This window comes from Mixophyes fleayi, chromosome 7 (genome assembly GCF_038048845.1).
Source record: "Mixophyes fleayi isolate aMixFle1 chromosome 7, aMixFle1.hap1, whole genome shotgun sequence".
NCBI lineage: Eukaryota > Metazoa > Chordata > Amphibia > Anura > Limnodynastidae > Mixophyes > Mixophyes fleayi.
In genome coordinates this window covers 25,103,804-25,123,290 of record NC_134408.1, presented here as the reverse complement: position 1 = coordinate 25,123,290, position 19,487 = coordinate 25,103,804, and the positions used below count along the sequence as shown (strand labels likewise).

General features: G+C 42.0%; 1 protein-coding gene across 2 annotated transcripts in view; it reads left to right on the top strand.

Moving 5' to 3' along the window:
* Positions 1-19,487, top strand: part of PAM16 (presequence translocase associated motor 16) — a 100,488-nt gene that overhangs the window by 55,729 nt on the left and 25,272 nt on the right. For both annotated transcript variants that reach the window (XM_075179432.1, XM_075179430.1), the window contains exons 10-15: positions 13,877-13,931; positions 14,521-14,578; positions 14,726-14,871; positions 15,446-15,541; positions 15,750-15,860; positions 16,065-16,161. In XM_075179432.1, the coding sequence (XP_075035533.1) occupies positions 13,877-13,931; positions 14,521-14,578; positions 14,726-14,871; positions 15,446-15,541; positions 15,750-15,860; positions 16,065-16,161 (563 nt within the window). The remainder of the gene's footprint in view (positions 1-13,876; positions 13,932-14,520; positions 14,579-14,725; positions 14,872-15,445; positions 15,542-15,749; positions 15,861-16,064; positions 16,162-19,487) is intronic.

The window sequence follows — 19,487 nt, the reverse complement described above, 5'->3', positions numbered from 1 at the left end:
CCCACACTCCTCTTCCACTGCACTGTCTCCCCACACTCCTCCTCCACTCCACTCCACTGTCTCCCCACACTCCTCCTCCACTCCACTGTCTCCCCACACTCCTCCTCCACTCCACTCCACTATCTCCCCACACTCCTCCTCCACTCCACTCCACTATCTCCCCACACTCCTCCTCCACTCCACTGTCTCCCCACACTCCTCCTCCACTCCACTGTCTCCCCACACTCCTCCTCCACTCCACTGTCTCCCCACACTCCTCCTCCACTCCACTGTCTCCCCACACTCCTCCTCCACTCCACTGTCTCCCCACACTCCTCCTCCACTCCACTCCACTGTCTCCCCACACTCCTCCTCCACTCCACTCCACTGTCTCCCCACACTCCTCCTCCACTCCACTCCACTGTCTCCCCACACTCCTCCTCCACTCCACTCCACTGTCTCCCCACACTCCTCCTCCACTCCACTCCACTGTCTCCCCACACTCCTCCTCCACTCCACTGTCTCCCCACACTCCTCCTCCACTCCACTCCACTATCTCCCCACACTCCTCCTCCACTCCACTGTCTCCCCACACTCCTCCTCCACTCCACTGTCTCCCCACACTCCTCCTCCACTCCACTGTCTCCCCACACTCCTCCTCCACTCCACTATCTCCCCACACTCCTCCTCCACTCCACTGTCTCCCCACACTCCTCCTCCACTCCACTGTCTCCCCACACTCCTTCTCCACTCCATTGTCTCCCCACACTCCTCCTCATTAAGTTGTTTAGCAGAGCTCCTTCCCCAGTTACTGCAGGAAGAAACACTTGGTAACCATGTCTGTTTATATGATAAGATGACAGAACAGCAGCAATAATGTACATTTTTCCGTTCTGGATAACAGGTTTCCAGATCATTGTGCCTGTGTGTGTGTGTGTGTGTGTATATATGTGTGTGGTGTGTGTGTGTGTGTGTGTGTGTGTGTGTGTATATATATATATATATATATATATATATATATATATATATATATACACACACACACACAGTATATACTTTATATCCGTGTGCACAGACGTGAGTAGTTCCTGATATATTGCAGTCCATTCCAGCATGCTGACGGTTACTACCCCCCTCCCCTTCTCTGGATTATGATCCAGTGTTAGTGATTTAGAGAAGTTGATTAGCAGAGGCTTCCTCTACCTCTGGCTTGTGCTGTCTGTAACTAAGCAGCTGTTGTTATAACTACATTTCCCTGTCTAGCTGTTAGGAATGCTGGGAGTTGTAGTTCCAGCTCCTGTTGCCACACAGTAAGTCTGAGATTATAACCCATGCTTACAGGAATGGGGCTGTATGTTTGGGCAGTATTTACAAGCATATATTTACCTCTTTTGTACAGCGCCCTGAGCTTTTCTGTCTTTTATTATTATTTTTTATTTATAAGGCGCCCCAAGGTGCCGTACATAGAGGTACAGATAGATAAAGGACAATGGGTACAGAGAAGCAAAATAATAAATGCATGGATGCAATTAACATAACAAACCATGATGTGTTTGTCCCCAATTGTAAAGCGCTACGGAATATGTTGGCGCTATATAAATTAATGATGATGATGATGATGATGATTACCTTTCATACATATGCTGTAGTACTAACCATCCCTCCTTATTTCTTTGGCACTTTTTACACATTCACTACCATATTATGTTCTACCAAAAGTAAAAATTAGTAACGCTCTGAGGATTGCCAAGGTCTTTACGTAATTCAGAAACTTGTATAGCCCCATAATGAATGGTATTGTCCTTTTATTTGCAATACGATTGTCATTATTTTTTTACTGACAGATGAAAAAATGTCTCTACATTTATACTGCCCTCTAAATTACTGACAAACGGCTCACAATATTGAGTGAACTGTCAATGTTTAGACTGTAAGCTCCAGTGGGGCAGGGACTGATGTGAGCGAGTTCTCTGTACAGCGCTGCGCAATTAGTGGCGCTATATAAATAGCTGATGATGATGTCATTTGAGCCGTATTTCAAGTAGTTTGGCAAAACAGACCCCAAAAAATATTAAATTATATGAAGAAAATACATTATTCTCAATCTTTAGTGAATTGACTTCTAAATAATGTATATTGTTTACGCAGGATGTAAGAATAGGACATGTGTGAGATAGCACCTTGTTAGCCGAACAGTCCAGTGACCTAGAGAACTGTGTTCAGTCCTTAGAAATAAAGGATTCTAAGAGGTGTGTGATCCCAATCAGGATATGAGTTTGTAAGACACCAGTAGATCAGGATGCAGCAATACCAGGATACAAAGCACGATGGTTGTAGACAATAATGTGGCCCTGCTACTTCTAGCTCTGGGTGGGAAAGATTATCCTACCAGTTTTGAGGACTGGGTGGAGGCCAACAAACAAAAAGTTTATAGCAACACTCCTGTCTAATGTTCTCCTGCTGTTCCTCAGTTACATCTTGCAGATTTATAGCGTTTAAGCCAATAAAAGTGGGTGAGCCAGAGGGAGAGGCTGCTATGCCGTCTGTGACCTCCAAATCTACTCCACGTTATGATGCTGAGCTCATGACCTCAATGAGCGGCCAGTCTAATAACGCTGAGGTGTCACCAGAAGACCTGGTTAGGTGACTGGGATTACCTGAGTCCTGTGATGTTCCTACTGTCTTCATGGCTGTCATTTACACAGCACTCAGAAAAATATTCTCCCTGAACAATTTACGCAGTCTGTGTACATAATTCGCTGGTGTTTCTTCTGCACCTTTTTGGTGGCGATTAATGGAATGTCCACCTCCAATATTCAGCTGTCCAAACCTTGCTGGAACCTGGAGGGTTTTCAAAGGGGAAGAGGAACATTTTAGCATCACCTGATTGGACAGACTTCCATGCTTGTCCTGTTCCCATCACCTAACACAAAGTTAGGTGGAGAGTTCACCTTTTGAAATTTCATATTTAGCTGTAAACCTAACATGCTTGCTGTTTGTTTAATATGATTACTTGTTTAGTTATTTACTTCTTTACGCCCTGTCAGAGAGGCATTCTATATATAGGGCAGGGAGGGGACATACATTGTGTCAGCATAGCTGGAAAGATGGCTGCCATAGCTCTGGCAGAAGAATTACATGTTAATTACACCAATACCTTTCCATTCATAATACAAAAGCAACAAGATGTGTGACTGACACGAATATAATTTTAGCAAGTCATGATAGGACCGCTCTAACGAACCCTGTATACGTTTTCTGAAAACCTTTAACACGTTTTGAACTTCGGTTTTGCAGATATAGGTCAGATCCTGAAGCTTTGCTTCCTAATTATAGAACACGTCTTGTTCCAGTTAGGAAGATATTAAACGCAGCTCTGTCAGGTGCATGCCGATTCTTGCCAAATATCTGGGTGACATTTGTGGGACCGGCAAGACCTGTTTCTGTGTGTCGGGACAGCAGGTGTAACACGTGTATGTCAGTATGCTGACACATAAAACAGGTGTGTGTAGGTGGGGGGGGGGGGGGTGCTATGGCTCATCACAAAAGAAGCAATGAATTAGCTGACATCTATACAGAAAAAAAGATTGGTCAAGCTAGAATGCCTTTCACACATTTACAGCAAATATTGAACTGCCTGAGTCATATAGAAGAGTATGGGTGTAGATTTGTATATTGCAGAAGTCAGGAAAAATAAGTTAATAAGTAAAAAAAAAAAGTTGCTAGTCCCATTATTGATAGACATCAAGACGAATTTAATATGCACCTGCTGTCTGCACACAGTGACAGCAGCTATTTTGAGAATGTAACCTTTAAATTCAGTCAGAGCAGAGAATACTGGTTTGTTTCACAAAATAGCCGCCTTCCCTGTGTGTAGCTGATAAAGATGCACTTTAATAGCAAGTGCGCTCTAACCCGTTACCATGGGTCAGGCTATCACAGGTTCTTGGTGGGACATTTATTTGTCATCTACAAAAACAAAGTACCTCCGTGATGTCAGTGGTTCTTAGTGAATGGTTAGGCTGCGATCTCATGAAGCCCTTAAATGGCCGCCTCTCCCGGGTTTAAATGACAGACGGAGAATTCTCCATTAGGAAGGCCCCCCTCCCACCTGGGACGAAGTCCAATTGGGATTCATACATGGAACCCATTCATTTATCTTACAGTTGGCTCTTGATCAGCAGCAGGAGCTTGGAAATTGTATTAGAAGAATGACAGATACTTGTTGCTATGGGTTACGACTCATCTGTGCTAATCTGTAGAACACTCTTAAATACAATAAAAAAAAAATTGTATGCTGCAAATTTCCCCTCCTGTTGAGTGACCTGTCGCCTATAGTTCTCTTTACCATAAAGATCAAGCTCTTATCTGAGTGAGAGGTCTAGAACAGTGTTTCAGACATACGGTCCACGGGGACCGCTAACCTATTTTCCAGGTCTCCTCAGAATCACCAGTAACATAATTATAATTACCCATAGATCTTTTAACATATGTCAGTAATTAATACACCTATGTCTCAGCTAGGAGATATGGAAAACATGCACTCTTGGTGGTCCCTGAGGGAAGCATTTGAGGAAAACTGATCTATAGTTTTGGGGTCATTTATCATCCATGGTAGTTAGATTAAACGGCCATTTAAATAGACATTATAATTACAAGCTATGTGACATTTATGTAGCTGAGTGTAGTATTGAGGTATATATTTGTATAAATACAGTAATATAAATTAGAAAGCAAGGTATTTCGCTAGACTGTTACCAATAAAAAGATCATGTGTCATGCATAAAAGATGTTTGTAAGAATATATGATTTGCAGATTTAATTTGTTCTAGGGAATTAAGGCTTGGTAACTAGCAACAGCTGATGGGTGTAGAAACAGGCATTCTTGGAGAAAAGCTGGGCCTGATTCACTAACAAATGTAAAACGAACGTAATGTGTGATTTTTTTTTTAAACAATATACGTACATCCGGCGTATGCAAGGAGGAGCGGATGTTATAATATACGTCTGTTGTTGAATACGGGTCTAGGTGTGCTCTGGTCTAATAGACAATACACTGCAGGATACGTATATAACATAGGTCACAAATGAACGCACAGAAAAACAAACCTATTCAGTTAAAGTCACCTCTTAATAATATAGCCATTAAAGACAAAACATTTAAAAATAAGTTTCAGTTTTTTCCCTCCCCCATAAAATAAATTTATTAGGATTTTCTTAATGTCTACTATACGTAAAATTAATTTTACGTATAGACACTGCAGACACTGCTATAAACTGGCCACGTGCATACACCCAGTCCCCTCCCCGTTCCGCCCATGAAATCCTAGGCTATAGTATGAGTCCTTTGCACTCGAAGATTAATTGGACATTACTGCATTCTCTGGCTTATGCTCCAGTTTCCGGCATGTACAGTGCGGTTTTACGCAAAATATAGCACGTATCTGCATTTATACTCCTTAATGAATCAGACCCTCTGTCCGTAAAATGCTTCAAGTATTTTACACTGCCCTGGGGTGGTAGAGCGGACCAGCCCGCACGCTTGTATGTGACGTGTGTATGTACATCCGTATAGCTGACTGTACCCACTTGAGCACTCCTCAGTTTTTATAGAAGTTTAGTCCCTAGAGAGTGAGAGGAAAGGACCCCAGAAAACATTATGATACCATGTTGCATTTGGGATTAGTATGTTTCCTGAAACATGAGCTTAAGTAACAAAGTCAATAGAGAAAGTGATAACAAGAAAACTAACAGTGTCTGATAGTGCTGCAAGATTCTGTACCAGCTTCTATTGTCCTTCTGGCTTCTCACTGATCCTGATGAATACAAAGTATGTACCATTCTAAAGAGGAAACACCCAGTTTAAATACAAGGAGGGCAGGTGCTGTTGCTCCATGGCCTAGTTCCCTAGAACAAATGAAGTTTGCAAATAATAGATTCTTCCAAACTTCTTGTTTTGTTCTTGGGTAAGGCTTGGTAGCTGGCAACAGCTGATGGGTAGAATAGCTCTCACTTGGTGGTTGCAATGACTTGTTGCTTTCCCCCTGATAGAGGGGGATTTAAACTGGGACGTGCTGATAGCTGCATTTTTCAACCTGTTGGTATATAAGCTCTGATCGTATTAACGTTGGCTTCCCTATGGGGTGTTCTGGATCGGATGAGGAGCGGAGAGATGTCAGGGGGGCTGTGAGACTCGCAACAATACATAGAGAAGGATTTTGTGAGGTCTTTGTAAGGTCTAATTCAATTACCTTTTTTTCAAAAGAAGAAGACTTTGTTCTTCCCCTTAAGATGATGTGATGACTGCCTGTCTGGTGTTTCAGTAAGTCAGGGGTCCCTTGTATGGATGGATGAGTGCAAAGAAGTCGGTTTATTTGAAAGAGATCAGCACAAGGTTTGGATCAAAGTGTGAACTTACGTATGTGAGTAAAGTGTCTATATCCAAAGTAATAGATCAGAACTGGACAGCCTGTTGCTCTCCAGGTGTTGTGAAACTACAAATCCCAGTATACCCTTCCAGCTATTGACTGGCAAAGCATGTGGGGGCTTGTAAGTATAAATAAATAGATGATGGTGATGTAGGTTGACCATACCTGGAGAGCTACAGGCTGTCCAGGCCTTTGGAAGTGTAGTCTAGAAAGGGTTGCTCCTCTCCTTAGTCTAAGGTACAACTTTCATTATGTTAGATTGGGAATTGTCAAGTTAAGAGCTGAGTGTATGATTTTACAGTAAAGGTTACTAGACCTTGGAATTTTCCCATTATAAAAATCCAAATACATTGGATTTGTGAATCTGGGTTGTGACTGGGTTTGTGAATTTATATTCGATTTTATCAGTAAAGTTCTTACAAACATTAAACTCTTGTATTATCTTAAGGTACTGGGCTCTTCTGTGGAGTCTTAGGTAGGCAGTAATGAGGAGATGAACGCTTCCGCCAAGAGAGATTCCCCTAGTAGCTTAATAAAGCTGCCATCACATGTGGTAAGGAAGTGTTTATAGAAGGTTTGATATAACCTGGAAAGAGCTATGAGGGATCCCATGGTGAATCTTTGGAAAGGGAGTGACATGGCATCCATCCTACAAGCTCTGGGGACCGGACTCTGGATACAAACCATTGTATCTGTGCTTCGGATTGACATATAAGTTTACATCTATGTATCTTCTCTGTGTCAGACAGAAGGATGAATAGGGCTAGAGAGAGCTGGATATTTTTTCAGAATCTGCCTCTCCTGGGAGGTATGAAGCTATGAGGTGAATTTGGTTTCATACTGCTCAGGTCCAAAGCCTCCCTGCATAGTGCCTCCCAGTTAGTTTAAGGAAGAGACTGCGGTTTAATTGTATTATAACCAGTGGTCAAAGTGGTAATATGGAAAATAATTGGTGAATGGCAGCAGGAGAAGTCGCAGTATGGCATACCACCATATACCAGACTACTTGGACCACTGATCGTAACTGACAATCCCTGTGAGTGGAGTTAAACGAGGGCTTTGAGAGCTAGTTTTGATGTTCGTTCTCAATTCTAGTGGGTTTATGTGCATTTTTCTGCTATTGGAGGCAGAGGACTTGATAATATCCTCTTATTCCAAGTCTACAGTCTGAGGCGGTCAGATGACGTCATCCTCTAGTGCATGCTGCGGGCTGGTGTTTTTGCCTGTTAAGCGCATTTTTGGTTTAACTGCAATGGGCAGAATTATTGTGCTAACTGTGGCCGCCTTCTTCGTGGCTGCTACGGGCAGTTGCAGGGAATGAGGAAAGTGTGCTTAAATAAGCATCCCTGTATTTGAAGGTAATAGGAGATTTTTTGAGACTTTCGTCTCACCAAAAGGGAAAACATCTGGATTTCTTTCCCTGGAAGTGTTTTTTGACTGAAAGGGAAGTATAACTTCTCCTTGTGTCAATATTTCTTCAGAACCTTACTCTGAAGAGTCTAGTGTAGTTCTGAGGTAATTTCTCTCTTTTCTTCCTTATACATTTGTTTGTTCCTCACATGAAGAGGAACTAAACTTGTTTAAATTTTTTATATTTTTTGTTAATGAAAGACAAAAAGCACATAGAGTCTGTAGTTACAGACATTGTGCCATCAATGTAGCGCTGAGGGAAAACCCAAGGACTGCTGAAGCAGGTCATGTGGGTACAGCCTCATGCATGCGCTTGGGTGCATGCCACCCCGTCCACTCTAACGCTCCAGAGCAGTGTAAATGGCTCAGAAGCGTTACTCTGCCAGTGCTTCGCTGGGCAGGCTTGTTCCTCTACCCATGAGCTCCTGGTAGGTAGCAAGCCTGCCCGAAGACCAAAATATCTGACATAATGGGGGACATTTATGAAAACTGTTTCTCTAGTAAAAGCTAGCCACACGCAGCAATATCCGTAACAGTATTGAGAATTTGGCCCAATATCGCAGGATCTGTGGCCTCAAAATAGATTGCATCGTTATCAGGCAAGTCTGTAAATAATGGCAGTAAGAAGATGACCACTCTTGGTTCTTGTGTTTGGTCATCTTCCGGCCCAAGTGAAGCCCGACGTCATTCAGCCACACGACCAGAACGACGGGATAATTTTTGATGTAGCCACTTACATATGTGGTCAAATTGCCCACTGGCCCAGGCTCTCTGGACAAATGGCAGGTTAGGTCCATGTGTGGATAGCGTAACTGTGAAGAAAAAGTGCTGTTAATCCAAAGCAACCAATCAGACTCAGAATATGGTACCTGTAGAAGAGTTTTCATGAATGTCACCCACAGTATTACAGTCTCATAGTTTCAGGGCTAAGAACCTGGTTTCAAGCCTCAGTTATGTATGGCCAAGGGATCACTGGGTGTTGTGGGAATCGGTCCTGTTAAAGTCCAAAGCAAGTCTCTAAACCAGTGTCTTCCTCACAACATCAATACCTCAAGCCTCAATCTGTTTAAAAACTTGTCGATTCTAAGTATCAAAATCCACAAGTACTTCATTAGTACTTCTAGGGAAATATACTTTTTTTTATCTGTTGAGATTTTTTTAATTTGACTAAAAGAAAATGCACACAGCCATCAGGCAACCAATATGATAAGGGTCTTCTAAAATAAAAAAAATAAGCTATTAGGCTTTAAATGGCAGTTTTCCAGAATAAGTCAAGGAGGTGGGGGGTGGTTTTGAAAACAGGTGCAAAGAAACTTGTGACATCACCGAGGCACGAGGCACAAGGGGATATTGCTAGAACATAGTGAAATTATAGGATGAATACTGGTTCAGCCCACAAAATAGCTACAATAATACCAATACTGTGGTAGCCTAATGAGTTCCTGTGCTTAAGTGTTACTTTAATATTACACTGATTTTCCACTTTAGCTCTGCTAAAACATATGATTAATGATTTTACCCCTTTCCCCTCACAAACTGCAAAATGATCATTTCCAGATCTTATGGACCCTCCGGAGGGATAGCTGACATGCCGGTAAGAAATCCTTGGGCAGTATCATTCCGTTTGGCTTGCCAGTTGTATATACCATGGTGTCAGGAGAAGGATACTTTTTGGCCATTATTTACATCTGAGGGGAAGATGTTACTATTCCTTCCCTGATGCAACATTTTGCTTGCCCGGGCATGCAATAATATAGATTTATTTCTGATTAGGAATTATATGTGCACATGCAGGGTGATGTATTCACTGTCTGTCATCGAGAATTTTTAATCTTGTTATATTATTTTTATTTTTATTTTTTTTAGCAATCTGCACTGTTAAATACAATAAATATTGACCTATACACTTGGTCTGATCTTACTAGCTTATGTCATTTGGTTGATGTGAGTATCACAGATTTTCTCAGCGCTCGACAGTTTGTGTATATCTTCTTTGATTAACGATTTGATGAATCGTGGTCTGAGATGCAGGGTTTTATCCAGTTTTATAGATTATTAAATTGGTCTGCTAGCACCGAAGGCGTTTCCCTAGGGAATCTTGGTTTCAGATTGGGGTGTGCCTGGGCAAATCAAGGGGGCATATGAATGATAGATTTATTTTTTTTATTGGGAATTTTAACAGGTATGCTGAAGCTCCACCTCCACCATTAAACCTGTCCGTTTTATAAAGTAAATTGGAAAGATTACATACTGGACAGATTTATCTAAATACACCCAGGCTTTCCTGTATATGAATGGCAAAATGTGTGTTTTATTTGCTCTTTTAAGCACTATTTATAACAAGTTTATAGTTAAGCGCTGAAAACTGGCCATTCCAATTTGTAAGTGAACGCTTGCTTTATAAACAGTGGACGTCACTGCGGAGGCAGCCATTGATGTGGTCTGTATCCATATTTTTGGAGAAAGCAGCGAACTGAATTCTCCCCATAGGCTGCAAAGTGTCTCACGGACTTTCCGGAGACTCATTTTTCCTCACACCCCATAGAGGTGTGAGGAAAAAGAAGCGCAAATTTCTACCGTAATTGCCGTCAATGTGCGCAGAGCGTTGTCTGTGCACCACATCGTCAGACTGTTATTTTTGTCTTCTAAGCTCCAAAATGTCCGTCCGTGCAGTTGGCAATTAGTGTATGTGATATACTCAAATAATTTAGAAGTAGAGGATATTTTTCATTTAAGAACAGGTTGTAACACAGATAAAAAGAAAAGGCAGCCATGTTGTCTCTCTTTTTTTTTTTTTTTTTTTTTTTAATCTTTCTCTGTGAGAAGAATGGAATGGGAAAAGTAAAACAGTTTTTCATCCCTCTCACGTGGTTCTTACTGCGTTATTGACTGAAACATCCATGCTCTCGCGTTTTCTTTTCCTCCTCTCTCTCACGGCCCCCACTATACTTGAGATATTTCCAGAGATAAATCTCTCCATGAATGTTTGACAAGAGAGAAAGCGAGATGTGTGAGAGAATTCCTACTAGGACCAAAAGGGTCACTTAAAAAATGGCCGACTGCCTGAGCACAGCTCCTTGGTCTAAAACACAAGACTAATTAGCCCTCTAGTCTTCTCCGTGTGTACATTCAGATTTATATTTACGGAACCGTTCAAATGTAGATATATCTTTGCCGCCTCTAGGCCTTAGAACGCTGCTAATCGCATCACCATGGAAACTTGTACAAGAGTCCATCCTTCTTCTCGGTGAACAGCTTTTGTATGTTTAATTTACATGCTGTTTGTTGATCAGTCTGTTCAAAGAGCTGGTCTGCGGGATCCCACATTTCTCATTTTAAAAGGATAAATGGTAAAACGAGCAACGCTTGAGAATGTTGCTTAGTGTAGTTTGTGAATAAACTGTTCACTTTTATAGCTGGTCTCTCTGAGAGAATAGGGTTTAAAGTGTTAAGGGATTTCCTGATGGGGAGGATTTTTAATCATTTCAGTTGCTTGCAAGTGTACGTAACGTGGGTGAGTTGTAGCAGTGACTTCCCACGGGCCTGTTATTCTGGGGGAAGATTTCCCAGCCCTGGGGGGGCATAGGGAAGGAGAAGGAGGTGATTAGAGCTAGAGGTAGAGGATGGGGATCTGGGAGAGTGGGTAAGTGTGAGAGAGGTCTGTGTAGGGTGACGTAAGATTGGAGAAAGGGGCCCAGCAGGAAATAGCCTGGGATGGGGCTAACCTCTCCGCCGCGGCAGGGATCAAAACACAGCATCCCCTCCGACTGTCTCTCGTCTGTGAGACCCCAACAGAGTTCCCTGTCCCTGCATCCCCTCTGGACCAGCTGACCTAACTCTGCTGCCGCAATCAACCTCAATTAAAATCCTATTCCCTCTACATCTGCTTCTTCTTCTCTGTGTGACCTAGGTAGCATCCTGCAGCCTGCCATTGGTTGTGACGCTCACTGTGTCTAAGCTCACAGCCTCTGTCACAGTCCTAAAGCCAATGGGGCAAGTAGATTTTTTTGCACTTTGCTCTCTAGTGATCTGCAGGACATTGCCCCCTTTTACTGATCAGAATAGGTAAATTCCTATGATGGGAGGTATAGATGGTTTGACGGCAGCTGGAGTTTGCATCCTTCAACTAAATGTACACACTGTATTCTGTAGTAGTAATTATATATATTACACACTTTGGAGGGTGCTTATATCATTTAGAACTTACGGCCAAAAAATTACTGCAATGTCTGATAATAAAAAGAGTTTAGCTCCGCACCAGGTTATGGACCATCCTCACTGGTCACATTTTCAAATTAATGTGCACCAGTTATGAGGGGGTGCTTCCAAAATATATGGAATCATTTAAAGGAAGCAAAGGTTGAACAATGCAGCAGTCCAGTCCAGGTGTAGATTAAAACTAATCGTTATTGGTAACTATTAAAAAGCACCCATAGGTATATTGGACCTATGTGCCACTGTACCTATGGGTGCTTTTTAATAGTTGCCAATAAATATTGGATAAAGGATAAAGGATTGGAGTGCTTCATTGTTCAACCTTTGCTGCTTTTAAATGTCTGATAATGAGCTTATTGGAAGTGATGTGATCATAATTGGGCATGTTCATCTTACTGCGCCAACAAGTCCCAATGGCGCCAGATATAAGCTGACTGCTCGATCCAAAAGAACTCTGTTCCCGCAAGGACTCACAGTATCTCAGTTTCTGTTTCTTCTTCCCCAAATATACCAATGATCCTTTACATAGATCCTCCCTTCCTTGTAGATTGTAAGCTCTCTTTCCTCTTGTCTCCAGGTCCCCTCCCATCTCGTCCACCCATGCCCCCCTATCCCTTACCTCTTGCATGTCCTCTACTAATTCACCTATTATTCCCCTTTCCTCTATGGCCCTATCCTCAGTATTTAGCTTATATGCTTCCAGTCTATTGTTGCATCCTTCTGTGATGCTTCTACTATGTCCTTTTCTGTTACCTGCATTAGTTATGTAACTTGCGTTATGTTATATATCCCGTGTTGTTTCCTGTGTTAACATCGTTCTACTATCCCATTGTATGGCGCTGCAGAATTTTGTGTCGCTGTATAAGCCATAATTGTACTGAATTGAAAGAGAACTCTATCTTGCAACCTTTAACTGTATTGGGCAGTGAACTTTTTAAACTTCCCTAATAAAATGAGGGAGGTCTTGTCTGCTTCAGTCCAACCAAAAAAAGAAAATTCGGTAAAGTTCATCCTGCAGCTGTTGTGATTTTATGTCCATAGACAATAACGCTGTGTGGAGTAACTCCCTCATCCAAAATTATCTCTGTGCACACGCTCATAACCACTCAATTTGTCATTGATAACATCTGGAGGAAAGTAAAATGTGTGAGATGCATCTGCCCCCTTGTGTATATTCCATGTCAGTGCAAGGCCTGGGATGGGAGCTTTCACCCCATTTATACTGCCTCAAAAACTCGGGTTTTTTGCCAGGGCAAGCTCAGATGGACCCGGGTTTAGGCGCAGTATGAATGGTGTTAGTGAAAATTCCCGGGTGGTCCCGGGACTTTTGGTGGGATAATTCCAGTGTCGGCCATGGTTAGCCTGCAGTATGAATGGTGAGACCCGGGTTGATTTTTCAACCCGGGTCTCACAGAAAGAAGCTGATTGGGTGTCTGGGACGCTGGAGGATGACGTCATCGTTAATCCTGACACAACGTGGAACAAACGCAATAAAACATGGACTCCGGGCTACACAAAAGTGACTCCTCAGCCATGATTAAAGAAATGCTCTGAACAGTCACCAACTACTTTGACTTCATCTTTGTGTACAAAAAAACCCATTCCCCTTTAAATGATCTCAGTATTTTTCAGCTCCTCTTGTTATGACTCACACTTATTGCCAGGACAGACCCGTGTTCAGTATGAATGGGGTCAACCCAGGAGATTCCAGGGTTTTGTGTATTCCAGAACAGATATATAATGTTATAAGTGCATATAATTCTACAACAAAATGGAATAAAATAGTGCATGTACAGCAGAACTCTCATTGTGGTGTTAGTGTGCAATGTCCTTTCTGTCCACAGACTACTCATCCCTCTCTATGATGCAGACACAGGCCTCCTCATTCTTGCTGCTCAGGTAAACATGTCTGACTAGCCTTACCCAGAAGTCTTAGCTGCAACAGGTAACTAAACCGTACCATATAGCCAACTTAATAGTTGCTGACAGGAACTTATCAGTGGGCCTTTATGAAAATAGTGCAGGGGAAATTGGTGTATTATTGCAATATTAATCTATGTGATTTTATCACTTTTTTGATCACATATTTATAATGTAATATAAATGATTAGATTTGAGGACTAAATATGATATCTTTGAATTTTATGTAGTCGTTTCACTAGATTAGTGGGTTATTTAAAGCAGGTCATGTTCACTGTTAAAGTGTGGTTGATAAAGGTTGGATGTATGGCCGTAACATTGCCACAAATACCTGCAATAAAACGTCTTTGGATTATTGTGCTGCGGTTACTGTGCAGCATAAAAGTTCTGTAACCCATAGCAACCAACCAGATGTTTGCTTTCATTAAAAAATACAGAATCTGGTTGCTGAGGGTTACAATACCTTTTTTCTGCGTATCATTAAGATATTAAAAATAACCACTTGGTGCCATGTTAGAGGGTCTTAAGTGTTATTTGTTTCTGAGCTGTTTGTTTACTTCTCCTGCAGGGTGAAGGTACAATGTATTGTATGGAGGTCAACACAGAGTCCCACTCTTTTGCCCAGCGTAAGTCTACTTTTTTTTAATCCTGCTGTCCCCGTGCACCAGGCCATGTGTTTGGGCAATTCCCCCTCCTATTCCTGTACTACACCACACTGGCTGTGTTCCTGCTGTATGGCAGTCCTTTAGGAAGTGTCTCTCCCTGTCTTCCAGTCTCGCAGTGTGTCACAGAACAGCAGACTCGTGGCCTGGCCTTGGTCCCTAAGCTTTGCCTTGATGTCATGAGCTGTGAGCTCCTGCGCCTCCTCCAGCTGAGTGACAGGTTCATCATTCCTATCAGTTACACCGTCCCACGCAAGGTACCACAGGCCGCCTGCCACGCATGCAATTCCTGTATCCACGGGCTGTCTGCTGTGCGCTTACTGTATCCGCTGCCTGTTCTATACACAGTATCCACATCTTCCCACCCATGCATGTTCCTAGAGACTGTCTTCCATGAAACGCGTGCAGCGACATGGATGAAAACTGGTGCTGTAACAACATATGACACGTTAACTTTCTAATACAGTTTAGAAAATGAAAGCAATGTTAGTATCTTGTTGGTTGCTATGGGTTACAGCACCTGTTATCATTAATGTCCTCCCATGTTAACATCTATTAACTCCAAATATAAAATAACTATTTGTTCTATGCAACAGGCTGTCAAAAACACCTGGTGGCGAATGTAAGTACGGAGACTGTCACATCTGCATACATGTGTTTCACTTGCTATTTTCACATAATTGCACCATACAGGATAAATTGTTGCATATACTGCCTGACTTTTGTGACGCTGCCTCTTGGTCTCGGCCTGTCACCCCGTGACACACAATCTGTCTCTCTCCCTGCCTAATATCCCCTCCCTGGCTCTGATTCTGTCCCTATGCTCTGCAGGCAGTGCAGGATCTCCAGACTGACCTGTACCCAGACACGGCCAGCTGCACAGCTGCTCTCTCAACTCAGAGCTGGTGGGCGGGAGACAACAAGCAGGTAAGTGACAGCTGGTTGGGCCTGTACCAGGAGACCATCCAGAGAACAAGGACACATTAACCATAGAGATCAGTCTAAGTGTACCCGCTGCATTCACTGTATGGTGGACCCAGCTGTTTGTAGCGGGAAAGTGGGACCACCCTTCACTCTCTGTATGTGGCTCTTTCAAAACCACCGCAGGGTTACATGATACCATTGTTATTTTCAGGTAGAGAAGATCTCCTTAGACCCAGCCAGAAGATCACTTCCTTCTTGTCACCTAGGCAAAAGGAAAGAGACCACCGATCCAGTGCAGAGCCTAGTGTCCCCTCAGCCAAGCGTGAGTTTATGGTTATACTCTAGATTTGGTTGTGTGTAGTAGTGTTGTGGTCGTATGTTGTGGTGTAGTACATTATAAGGCCGAAGGACAAGTGCTGTCGTACTGTATTGCTCTATTGATCACGGCATCATAACTGTCTGGAAATCTTTAATAAATATGAGTGACCACAAGAAACGTCTCTCTCTCTCCCTCTGTGTCTCTTAGGATGGCAGTGTCCTCTCTTCTCCTTCCAGCTCTGTCACATCCCCCTCCAGTGGTATTGTCTCCAGCACCAGCCAACGCTCCTTGCAAAGCATTCTGGGTAAGTGATGGTCACTCAGCTGTGTCGCCTTTGCGAGATGAAACCTCATGTTATCTTCCTGCGTTGCAGCAATCTGTAGACACAATGATATTTCACCCCCTTTCTATCTTTCCATCTGTTATAATAACTTGCATAAAATGTCATAGTGATCAAACAATATACAATTAAAACCACCAACTTACCCACTTCCTGACTGCAAGCAGGCTATCTACTTCTTGTCAGAATCTACGGTGTTGAAACTGTGACCATGCAGCGTGTGTTAGCACACTGCCACTAGTGCCAGGTTGTCACTGACCACTTCTAATTCCAGCGCTGTACCCAGGAACTACCGCAATTCCGATGGGATTGCAATTCTGATGTAGACTTTATGTTATACTTGCTGGCTGACCAAGGAATAGTAACAAGTTACTGGCTGATTGTTACACACTACTGATTGGCAACAGGTTTAGTTAATACAAATGGAACTATACTCACAGATTGTGTGTTATTAGTAACTCCCAAGCGGGATTGTACTTGTTTACAATTTGTAGAGATTTTGGGGGGGATTGCAGGTCCCTTCAATACATATCCAGCGCTATTAAGGGGTATTGTGTGTATATTATCCAGGAATCGCCCAGTTTGGTTTATTAACACCTACTTGGTGAAACACCTTGTGAAATTTGACAAACAATATTAAAGCATGGAAACTCCAAAGCTTGCCAATCTAGTGATGCGGGCCAATCCAATATAAATCCAATGCTATTCACTACATTGTACTTTAGTATGCATATTTTATTCTGTGTGTTACAAATGTTACAACCATTGCAGTGTGTATACCTGTGGATTATTGTGTAATTAGTGGCAAATAGGAAACAATTTGTGATCTCACATGTACTGCAAGTTGTAGGTGGAGTGTTCATATCACGTGTGATGCGGAAAACAAGAAGTAAAAGATCTTTATTATGTAAATATAATTATAAATAGTTTATACAAATTACAAACTATCCATAAACGTAGAATGCGATTTGCTTGGCATTAAAAGATGTGATAAGGGGTGAGTGGGAAATGTAACTGTATTTCATGGGCAAATGTTCGGGATATGAAGGAAACCCAAATACTACTAAAATACTACTAAAGGCAATATACCTAGGAATTCATAGCCTCATGAAATATGCTAAATTCAAAACCATGGCCAATATATTTAAAGTACAGAAAATTTTGTATAAATCTCAAGACCATAAGTAGAGACTTATTAGAAAACATCAGATGATCAGAGCTGATATAGGACCTGAGTGAGGGCTCCATGACAATATGTAATAGATATGTAAATAAGTATATCTCCTAGTCACATGATTGGACTATATGGTGGACCTGAGTGAGGACTCCATGACAATGTGTAATAGATATGTAAAGAAGTATATCTCCTAGTCACATGATTGGACTATATGGTGGACCTGAGTGAGGACTCCATGACAATGTGTAATAGATATGTAAAAAAGTATATCTCCTATTCACATGATTGGACTATATGGTGGACCTGAGTGAGGGCTCCATGACAATATGTAATAGATATGTAAAGAAGTATATCTCCTAGTCACATGATTGGACTATATGGTGGACCTGAGTGAGGGCTCCATGACAATATGTAATAGATATGTAAAGAAGTATATCTCCTAGTCACATGATTGGACTATATGGCGGACCTGAGTGAGGACTCCATGACAATATGTAATAGATATGTAAAGAAGTATATCTCCTAGTCACATAATTGGACTATATGGTGGACCTGAGTGAGGGCTCCATGACAATATGTAATAGATATGTAAAGAAGTATATCTCCTAGTCACATGATTGGACTATATGGTGGACCTGAGTGAGGACTCCATGACAATGTGTAATAGATATGTAAAGAAGTATATCTCCTATTCACATGATTGGACTATATGGTGGACCTGAGTGAGGGCTCCATGACAATATGTAATAGATATGTAAAGAAGTATATCTCCTAGTCACATGATTGGACTATATGGTGGACCTGAGTGAGGGCTCCATGACAATATGTAATAGATATGTAAAGAAGTATATCTCCTTGTCACATGATTGGACTATATGGTGGACCTGAGTGAGGACTCCATGACAATGTGTAATAGATATGTATAGAAGTATATCTCCTATTCACATGATTGGACTATATGGTGGACCTGAGTGAGGGCTCCATGACAATATGTAATAGTTATGTAAAGAAGTATATCTCCTAGTCACATGATTGGACTATATGGTGGACCTGAGTGAGGGCTCCATGACAATATGTAATAGATATGTAAAGAAGTATATCTCCTAGTCACATGATTGGACTATATGGCGGACCTGAGTGAGGACTCCATGACAATATGTAATAGATATGTAAAGAAGTATATCTCCTAGTCACATAATTGGACTATATGGTGGACCTGAGTGAGGGCTCCATGACAATATGTAATAGATATGTAAAGAAGTATATCTCCTAGTCACATGATTGGACTATATGGCGGACCTGAGTGAGGGCTCCATGACAATATGTAATAGATATGTAAAGAAGTATATCTCCTAGTCACATAATTGGACTATATGGCGGACCTGAATAAAACAACGTGAAAGCTGCATATTTAGCCTTAGAAAATATGTCATTCAAAGTCTGCCACATTATAGTTAAACAAACTATTGTGTGGAATTCACTGTTATGAATAGAAAGTACATAGAAGAAATGACATGATCGGAGTTGCTATGGAATCTGAATGAAGACTGCATAGCACTTGTGTGAAATGCAAATAAAGCTGCATAACGCTCACACATGTATAAATTAGAAAGAGTCAAAGAACAAATATCCCTAACAGTCATGGGAGTCGTGATAAAAGGATTCAGAGATCTCATGAAACATTGATAATAAAGTATTTACTGCATTCTATCAGGTCGAATACACTCCAATCATCAATGGTCAAACTACAATTCTGTGATTATTTTTTTTTTGTTTTTAGAAGAAAAACAATAACCCCCAATCAGTAGTATCCTATGGACTTCCCACACTGTTGAGTAGAAATCTACTCCTGCCAGGGCACCCAGTCCTATGACGCCCAGGCTCGGATGAACCCGAGGTCTAACTGGGCTACAGCCCAGGGGCCTTGGGCATCTGCGGGGCCCGCCGGCTTTCATTAGGTCGGGGGCGGGAATGGTCACGGAGAATGGCAGGTAGCTAACAGCAAATGTTATGCTGTTAGCTGCCTGCTGTCACTGTAGTCCTTACGCGGCGCACAGGAAGCTTCTTACTGAGGAGATCTCCTGAGAGTCAGGCTATGAGTAATAGTCTCACT